This window comes from Botrytis sinoallii (genome assembly GCF_014898435.1).
Source record: "Botrytis sinoallii strain Bc 23 chromosome Unknown BSIN_016, whole genome shotgun sequence".
Lineage (NCBI taxonomy): Eukaryota > Fungi > Ascomycota > Leotiomycetes > Helotiales > Sclerotiniaceae > Botrytis > Botrytis sinoallii.
The window spans coordinates 1,085,414-1,094,396 of NW_024066043.1; the positions used below are offsets into that span (position 1 = coordinate 1,085,414).

Genomic DNA, 8,983 nt, shown 5'->3' on the forward strand with positions numbered 1-8,983 from the left:
TTATTATTATTCCCTATTCTGGATGGATTTTTGGAGCTGTGTCACGTGCGTCAACCAGACCAGTTTTTCTATGGGTCGACAACAACAACTTGATGTATCATGGATGAACGCTTCACTCGCTCCTTTGTGACCCATAATCATCCTACTTCTACCAAGGAAAGTGCGGTGACACCTCATCTGTCTCCATAATCCAACTTTCAGATTCCCCATCGGGCTCTGCATTGAAATTCGAATCCCCCCATCGAATCTCTCTCGTCGGATCATTTCTTATTGTATACGAGAACAAACGGCAGTTGTCCCTCCCGCCTTCAAAGTTCAAAACGGAATCTGGTAACAACAACCTGGTCATCTTACGCCTGGCAAGCTGCAGAGATCCGTCAACCGGGATAGATTTCTATTTCAAGCATCATAAGGCATAGAAAAGGCAAAGAAAAAACCAAAACGTCCATACTATTCCATATTATCGTGTGGAACATTTCAAATACACATCCATACCTTCCAACCCTCTATCGATAAGGAAATCCTATTGGATCATCATCCCACTCGCAATTAACATCAACATTGAACTTTCTCGCAGATTTATTGATTGTGTAACCGGAACTTTGTACCTGGTCGCCTTATATCGGAAAATTTCAATCATCAAAGCCTCATCCGTTACGCCCTACATTCCTTCCAACTTCAACAACCATGAGTGGTATGCAAACAGCAGGGGATATCCCCATGATTGTCAAGTCAGAGAACTCTGGATCAGAGCGTCGTATTACTCCATCTTGGTCCATTGGTCAACTAAAATCAAAACTCGTACCCGTGACCGGTATCCCTTCCTCAGATCAAAAACTCACTTTGTGGATCAACAATCAACAATCTGTCGACATCCAAGCTCTGGATGAAGAGAATACACAACTGACAAACTTTCCTCTGGCACCACACGCCGTTATTCACGTGAGTTCGGAAATTTCTTTAGCTTCGTAACGCGAAACATGTCGTGGTACTCTAAGACCTTATCGTTCTGCAAGGCTGTCTGTCCACCTCGATCCCACGGATGTTATTTTCTCCTCGACATGAGACTTGATCTCCGGTATCGTATCCATACTAGACAAGGTTTTCATTTCAGCATCATATGATAGTTCATGCCGATGTTTGCCGGGTTGCCCCAATAGTTCATTCCATGATACTTGGGCCATTGAGATGATAAATCTTAAATTATAGTCTACTCAACTCGCTGATGTTGCTTTGTGTGGATTAGTTTCCTGCCCTACAGCTAGGCCAAGTGTTCCAAATTGCTCAGAGTGGAGTGTTTTGTCACGGACACGACAAGTTTTGTTCGTTGTCCATGAACTATTTGCCGCAGTCTGAGCTCCATCAAGTGGATATATTATTGCATTATCGTTAGTCTCACTCTGAGTCACGGTGTGCTGTATTCCAAAACTTAGTAGGCACCTGATACTTGCAAGCACAAACCTACTGTTCTCCATTGTTAAGTTTGGCAATCATTTTTGGAGGACACGTATCATTTTATGTCTTTCCCACCGGGTTCTCCCAACAAATTTATGTAGCGATACTTCCGCCAATTAGGCTTGGCTATTTATCAACATGCTAACACAAATCTTCCCAGGTAACTGATACTCGCGCCCCTGGTCTCCGTGAAAATTATACCGATGTCTCTGCAGTCGAGAAATACACTCTTCCCGTAGAATCCTACGAGAAACGCACCGACAGTGTTCTTGCGTGGAAAAAGAATGAAAAGCTCGGACGATTCAACCCTGATGCTCCAACTCTCCTTGATGCCAAACTTGCTGTCTACGATAATGAGATCAAAGCCAAAGGTATCTCTGTAGGCAAGAGATGTAGAGTTGGAGAAGATGATTCCAGAAGAGGTGTAGTGATGTATGTGGGTGACGTTGCAGAAATCCCTGGCGGGGCAGGAAAATGGATCGGAGTTAAACTAGATGAACCTGTCGGAAAGAATGATGGCAGTATAGCTGGAAAGAGATATTGGGGTAACGATGGCGATGGAAAATTCGGCGTTTTTGTTAGACCTGAGAGAGTGACAGTGGGAGATTTTCCAGTAATGGACGATTTCGAGGACATGGAGGAAATGTGAGAAAGCATGCAACTCATTTGCATTGGGATTGATCTTTCCGTGGAATCATCCCTTTTAGATACCTTTGAACGCGAGGCGGCGTATATTCGCATAAAATTGAAATTTACATTCTCTCACTTGGGTATGAAATTTATCTTTCTATTAAGGCGTATTACATCGTACGTTATTTGAAACCCTGCCTTGTCGAAAACTCTTTTTCTTCTTTATGCTTTTCATCCTCCCCCTTTATTCCACAATCCACTCCAGGAAAAAGACGAACACTCCTCCCTTCCCCAACATCAAAGAACCTATTATGGAACACGAACATAACAGATAAGTATACGTTCTTGTTATCTAACCATATAAAGTAACTTGCAGCTTGCTTGATACAGGAAATTCCCATACAAATCTTCCGGTATCTAAGCCCCTTTGCAATATCCTCAGCACGATGATTTTCTCGCAAACTTAACCACATCTATCTCCCATCTTTTTCAAAGCAGAAGTGGTTTTTGTTGGGTATCCATACCAATCTCCCAATCTTCTTTGTCTACACACTCACTGTTTTCATATTCGTGTCGCATTCTCTTGCGTATTGATTAATTGACTTGTGGGATTCATGTCGATTTGGAACTTCAATTATAAATATATAAATATATATATATGACTACCTATCTCATCATCTCCCTCGCTAACCTAACCTAGTCTACTATCATGATACATAGTTCGGATTTTGTAGAGTTTACTTTCTCTCTCTCTCTCTCTCTTTTCGAAACGCTTATGCTTCTATATTATATCACACCCATCTCTTTACCATTTCACCCATGATAGCTCCACCTCTTGACTCATATTCTTTCCTTGCATTCTCACATACAATTCAATTGCACATCCAACCCCCCAATACTATTTCTAGCTTCTTAATGCGTAGTCAAATATTTATAGATATATATATCATATCTATGTACCTGCCATATGTTCCCAATCGTAATATACTACTCCATACATGTATATATACATCTCCATCTCACCTATCAATTCTCCGCCAACAGTATTGGATATATTTCTCCTTTTGGGTGACCATCTACTTCGAGTCCTAATCCTACCTAAGTGGTATCTTGAGAGTGAATTCATCGCATTGTATTATATTGTACTATGTATAGAACAATCGAGTCTTATTACGATTCGTAAGAGCAGCGTTTGAGAGTTCATGTATTGGTAGGGTCTCAGTGACATCGAGGATACTGCTGGATAATGGAGATTAAGATAGATTGGTTAATGTGAATTTTTTCCGTAGGTATTTTTAAATTCGTTGTTTTTGTGATTGCTTTTCAGCGTCTTTCTCGCATCTCTTTCGAAATTCTCGGTCTTTCCGCGTCCTTTCTGATTCTCTATTAGGAGTTTGATTTCTCTATTGTGATTGGTTTTTTATAGGGAAATATTTACATATAAAATTTGAAAACGATTTTAGATAATCCCGATAAAATCTTCAAGTTGAAGTAAGAAATGAACAGATTCACATAAAAGTCATCATGTTACCCCTCTCCCAGTCCTTCTTCTGCTCTCTCTTCCCCGCCCCTCTTCCCCATTTCTCCATCCTCATCTAATTCCATTTTCGAGACTATCATCCACCCATCTCTAACCCCTTTTTTGATTACCCCCTCTACCTCACGCGTTCCACGCTTCATATCTTCTCTCCATCATCAAACTATCACTCTCTCTTTCCTACTTCTTAATCTCTTCTAGTATCCTCACTGAACCAGCTTCTTGTTCTACCCAACTCACCTAATACCGATTAATTCTAGATTCCGCTTCTATTCTTTGCCCTTTCCTCCTCTAACATCTTGTAGTATATTAGAGAAACCGCCCATGTTGATGTAATCTGGAAAACGGGTTGTAGAATCAGGAGATATGTAATTTGAATGATCGATTTCTTCGCCGTTTCGATTCGGCCGGCTCGTCGCACTAAGCCGACTTTGCGAATTTGAGGACTTTCTCCGAACATCTCGTAGCGGCGAATGACAACGTCAGTTTCGAGGACAGGTGACCCATTGGCTTGTGTGTTTACAGATGATCTATTCGTTTTTACTTCCTCAAATGGATATTCGTTTGCGAATTCCGTATCCTCTTGGTAGGACATAGATTCTTTTTCTCTTGTGACGATTCTTTTTCCTCTTGTACCAATTAGAACATTTTTTCTTTCTTCTAATCTCGTGAAGTATCAATATCTTCTCCGCTTATATGATATTCATTTCCTTCATTCAAATTCTCCCCATTGCCCCCTTTCCAATCCACACTAGCGAATGCATTTCTTGTCGGTCTCTTCGCGTTTTCCCATCCACTATCAGCTGATTTGTCTTCCCATACTCACGCCTCTGCGTAGGAAGACGAGATATTTTAAGGAAGAGATTTTTGGTTCTATATCATGGAAGACCACTTTGGAGAATCAATGGTGGAGCAATGCGAGGATTGGTTAGCATTGGTATTAGGTACCTAGGTAATTAGAGCTGTAGGACATCAACCGTGAGTTGAAATGGAGAAGCGATACTGGGATTGTGATACCTATGTTGAATGGTTAAATTGGGCATGTGCACACTAATTGTTTGAAATGCGGATGTGTTTGTATTGTACCGTCGGACTTCTTGATGTAGTAGCTCCGATGATATTGCACACAGCGGGTTAACATAGGTGGCGGATGTGGTGTAACGTTGACATAAGATATCAGATAAGATGGCGGGGTAATAAATATTTATGAACACCCGCATTGTGCCAGAATTGCCTTGTACGTCATTACCCATTATTTACTTCTTAAGCTCCGCGACACCAGATTTCAGTTAGATTCATAACTTGTCAACGATTCCATACTTGTTTCTACACCTGTCCTCTTCATCGTTTGCACGTGAAAACAATCAATAAGAACAGCACCATGACATCCAAACCATACGAAGTAAAATGGGGCATCTTAGCCACCGGCGGCATCGCAACCAGTACCTCCCCCCCAATCCCCAAACAACCTCAAACTAACCACCCCCAGCCTTCTGCAAAGACATCCTCTGCAACCCCGCCACGCGCGACGTCCACGACGTCAAGCACCGTATCATCGCCGCCGCCTCCTCCTCCTCCGCTTCCCGCGCCGAAACATTTCTGAAAGAGATCAACGCGCCCCCAGGTATCAAAGCCTACGGTTCCTATCATGAACTCGTTGCCGATCCCAACATCGACGTCATCTACATCGCCACCCCGCATTCCCACCATTTCCAAAACGCCATGTTAGCCCTGCACGCAAACAAACACGTGCTGTGCGAAAAAGCTCTCACGGTCAATTCCTCGCAAGCGCGTAAACTGTTCGAGACAGCCAAAGAGCGCAATCTGTTTTTCATGGAAGCGGTCTGGACCCGCTACTTCCCGCTGAGTATCCAAGTCCGGGAGTTGGTGCGAAATAAAGAGATTGGAGAGGTGCATCGCGTGTTTGCAGATCTCTCGATTGCAGAGGCAAACGAAGATGGCACTCTGACTTTTCCTCTCGAAAACCGCATGGTGAATCCTGATTTGGCGGGTGGCGCACTTCTTGATTTGGGTATCTATGCTATCACATGGGTTTTCCAAATTCTGTACCACTGTCAATCCTGTCCCTCTATCGAGCGCGAAGTACCCTCTGTTCTTGCCGCTGTGCAGAAATACGAGAAGACGGGTGTGGATGAACAGACCAGTATCATTTTACAGTTTCCCAAGAATAAAAGTGTGGGGATCGCAACGACGGGGATGAGAGTGGCGACGCAACCAGATGCGCATGGGGAGGCGAGTAGAGATGAAGCTCCGACGATTAGAATCCAAGGCACCAAGGGAGAAATCCAAGTTTTTGGTCCTGCGTATAGACCGTTGAAATACAAGGTTTTGAAGATTGCGAACGAGGCGGGAGACCTCAAGACGGTGGAATGTGAGATTCCGCAGGATCCGGAGAGGGGCAATTGGGGACATGGGATGGCGTGGGAGGCGGATGAGGTGGGTAGGTGTTTGAGGGACGGGAAGAAGGAGAGTGAGGGGTTGGATTGGAGGGAGAGTGAAGCGATCATGCGGGTTATGGATGAGGTGCGAAGACAGGGAGACTTGAAGTATAGTGAGGAGATTGAGTCGGATGTTTTCCATGAAAAAAGTGCTTTGAATGGGAAAGCTTGATTTAGAAATATCTGCGATCGTATCGTTGAATTTGAAAACCCGTCTCAAACAATTTATTCAATTTCATGATATAGCCTAAAGTGTGTACTTCCATTGCTCTAGCTAGAAATAATGCTACCACCCTACGAAAATAATACTATACCATAGGTAGTCTTACAATGCGATATCCTGTATACTTGGAATATCAGAATATCTCTCCACCTCTACCACTTGAACGAGGGGGTTTCCGCCATCTGCCGCCCGGAATCACAATTCGATCGCCCAACTTTACCTGGAGAATGGGATCTTTGTATGAAAAGAAAGGATGCTGTAATTTATATAGTGTGTTTTATTATGTATATTGTAGACTATGTTCTAGAATATAGAGAGGAAAAATAATAGAGATGATTGTAGTTTAAAATGGAATCTGAATCGCAGATGGAGTGGAAGTGAAAGCGAGGGTAGGTAATTATAAGGAACGAATAAATAGATATAGAGAAGATATGTAAGGGATAGAAAGACAGATGTATACGTAGATATATATAATAACCTCATAAAAAGTAAAGGAAAAGTAACACCCTATCGCAAATACACTCTAGGAAACCTCTTCACGCAACCCCGAACATCATCTATCAACCCAAATCTCTCCGCCATTCCCGCCACCCCATCCATCAAAACAATTGCACAAAAGAAGAAAACCGGGTGTGTATCAGGCAGATTTCGCAGTTCGGCCGGGCTACACGATTCTCTCCCGATCAGCATTAGCTGCTCGACGATCGCGGTAGCAAAGTCTTGATCAAGTAAGATCCAGTACAGAATTTCTTCCATGGTAGGAACCGTGCTGCGTGATAGAAAATGCGGCCACGCTTTGTTCCCTGGAGATCTAGCGGCAGTGTGGCAAATCTCTTGCCAGAGGAAAAGGTCGAGGTATAATCTCAATTGCGAGATTCGAAAGTGTACTTTGAATGATGGAGAGTTCTTGTAGATAGAATGACGCTTGCGACGCCGTTTCATCAATGTTTTAGGGATGGAAGAAACGATTATGTTTCCATGTGTATTAGCTAGCAGATTGATCTTGGTGAGAGATTCTCGCTCTCGCTCTCGCGCTTGACTGGGGAATCTTTCGAGGGAATCAGCAATGTTGGTTTGATCAAGTGCGGAATCGGGAGAAGATTGGCGTTTATACATGGCCAGTCGTACCGATTCATGGAGATTCCCAAATGTGAAAGACGCGAAAACTGCAGTGGAAAGAACGTCAGGGCTGTACTCGAACTGTGGAAGTTTATGGTGATTATTAAGCTCGAGTAGTGAAGCGAATGCATGTGTCAAGAGGGGGTTATCCAAAATGCGTTGTTCAAGTTTGATCGTTTTTCCGAGACCGGCAGTTGGTGCCATTATGTGATGGGTTTTGTCAATTTCTTCTAATTGCACGGGCTCATTATTAGGACCTAAGCCATCAATGGCAAACGCTTGCCGAATTCCGGTCACATCGACCCAAACATAAACTCCCCTCTTGGGAACGATAGCTTGGGAATCAAAGGTGTTTTCATCTTGTTTTGCAGTATTGGCAACCTGGTCAACACCGTCAGGAACTGCGGATGAAGATGCTGGAGAGGATGGCTCGCGGATGAAATATCGATTCGTCTCTTCCAGAATCCAAATTTTATCCTCGGTGATGAGACCAGCTTTTGAAACCCACTTCTTTCTCTCTATCTTGCTGAAATAATCATCGTCTTTGGACAGTTCCGAGGTGAATGGGTAAGATACGTTTGAGCACAACTTTAAACAAAGAAAGCCTCGGTTCTCCAAACTCGACGCAGCTGTTTTCAAGAACAAACACTGCTCCAAAGATGTTGCAATTCTTACTAACACTGTTCCCACTGGAATATCGAGATTGTGGGTCTTCAACGCCCCAAAGCCATTAAGGTCAATGTTTCCTCCTTTTTTCCGTTCATTCTGGAGTAAGTATCTCAGCAGATGCTCAAATGACACTGAAACTTCTGGTAACGGTAGTATAGAAGATATCTGGAACGTCTTAGTGACCCGGCCTACCAGGCATCTTTGAAAATATGGCTCCTGTCTACCTCGTTCACCACATTCAAAATTAATCCAAGATGCATCCCCAATATCTCCCAAATCTTTCCACCTAAGCCGAGCTCGTAGACTTGGGCAACCCTCCTCGCATTTGAGCTCATAAATTGGAAGTTCAAGCTCGACAACTCCATTGATGAATCGACTTCGAATAACCGTATCATCAACTAAGCCCACTGTTTTCAGTTGTCGCTTCAATCTCAGCTTGACAAAAAATGCAATGATAAAGTTGTAAAGTATAGGTGAAATGCCGAGAACAGCAAGCGGAATTCCAATGTAGGTGATAATAGCAGCGGGTGATGCCATCTCGCGCTTTCATCTCAAAATGATGATTGCTGAAACAAGACAGAAGTTGAAGGCCAGAAGTGGAGAAAAGCCACCAGCCAGAGTCACACTTTTTCATGCTACACAACATTTACAGGCGGCTGAGATTGGTCTTTGCAAATGTCGCATTGCCGTTGCTTACTTACGTAGTATCCTGCCTGGCCTTTTATTCAAGTGATCTGAAGAGAATCAATGTATAATAATCGGCTCTTCTAAGCGGCCAACTTGGTCCCTATTTGGGGAAAACAGTTGTGTTCCCATGAGAATTTGTATCCGGGTAATCCTTCGGGATTTGAATTAATATAAGATAAGATTGTATAATAGAATAATCACCAT

The 8,983-nt window shown here is 43.1% G+C and overlaps 4 protein-coding genes across 4 annotated transcripts; 2 read left to right on the plus strand and 2 right to left on the minus strand.

The window, feature by feature from the left end:
* Window positions 1-687: 687 nt before the first annotated feature.
* EAF02_008678 (uncharacterized protein) lies at window positions 688-2,104 on the plus strand (the record flags this gene model as incomplete). Its single annotated transcript, XM_038904726.1, has 2 exons — window positions 688-942; window positions 1,616-2,104. 2 exons carry the CDS (start codon window positions 688-690, stop codon window positions 2,102-2,104), a joined length of 744 nt encoding a protein of 247 aa, XP_038755783.1.
* Window positions 2,105-3,878: 1,774 nt separating this feature from the next.
* On the minus strand, window positions 3,879-4,217 carry EAF02_008679 (uncharacterized protein; the record flags this gene model as incomplete). The annotated part of the gene is made up of 1 exon (XM_038904727.1): window positions 3,879-4,217. One exon carries the CDS (start codon window positions 4,215-4,217, stop codon window positions 3,879-3,881), a length of 339 nt encoding a protein of 112 aa, XP_038755784.1.
* Window positions 4,218-4,840: 623 nt separating this feature from the next.
* EAF02_008680 (uncharacterized protein) lies at window positions 4,841-6,369 on the plus strand. The gene is made up of 2 exons (XM_038904728.1): window positions 4,841-5,064; window positions 5,112-6,369. The coding sequence occupies exons 1-2, from the start codon at window positions 5,004-5,006 to the stop codon at window positions 6,251-6,253; spliced, it is 1,203 nt and encodes a 400-aa protein (XP_038755785.1). The 5' UTR covers window positions 4,841-5,003; the 3' UTR covers window positions 6,254-6,369.
* A 442-nt stretch (window positions 6,370-6,811) lies between these two features.
* Window positions 6,812-8,629, minus strand: EAF02_008681 (uncharacterized protein; the record flags this gene model as incomplete). Its single annotated transcript, XM_038904729.1, has 1 exon — window positions 6,812-8,629. The coding sequence occupies one exon, from the start codon at window positions 8,627-8,629 to the stop codon at window positions 6,812-6,814; it is 1,818 nt and encodes a 605-aa protein (XP_038755786.1).
* Window positions 8,630-8,983: the final 354 nt, after the last annotated feature.

Excerpts from the sequence above, each read along its gene's own strand:
- EAF02_008680 (XM_038904728.1), top strand. The coding sequence starts at position 5,004 with ATGACATCCAAACCATACGAAGTAAAATGGGGCATCTTAGCCACCGGC. Across the intron at positions 5,065-5,111 it reads CACCGGCGGCATCGCAACCA|CCTTCTGCAAAGACATCCTC; the intron begins GTACCTCCCCCC and ends AACCACCCCCAG.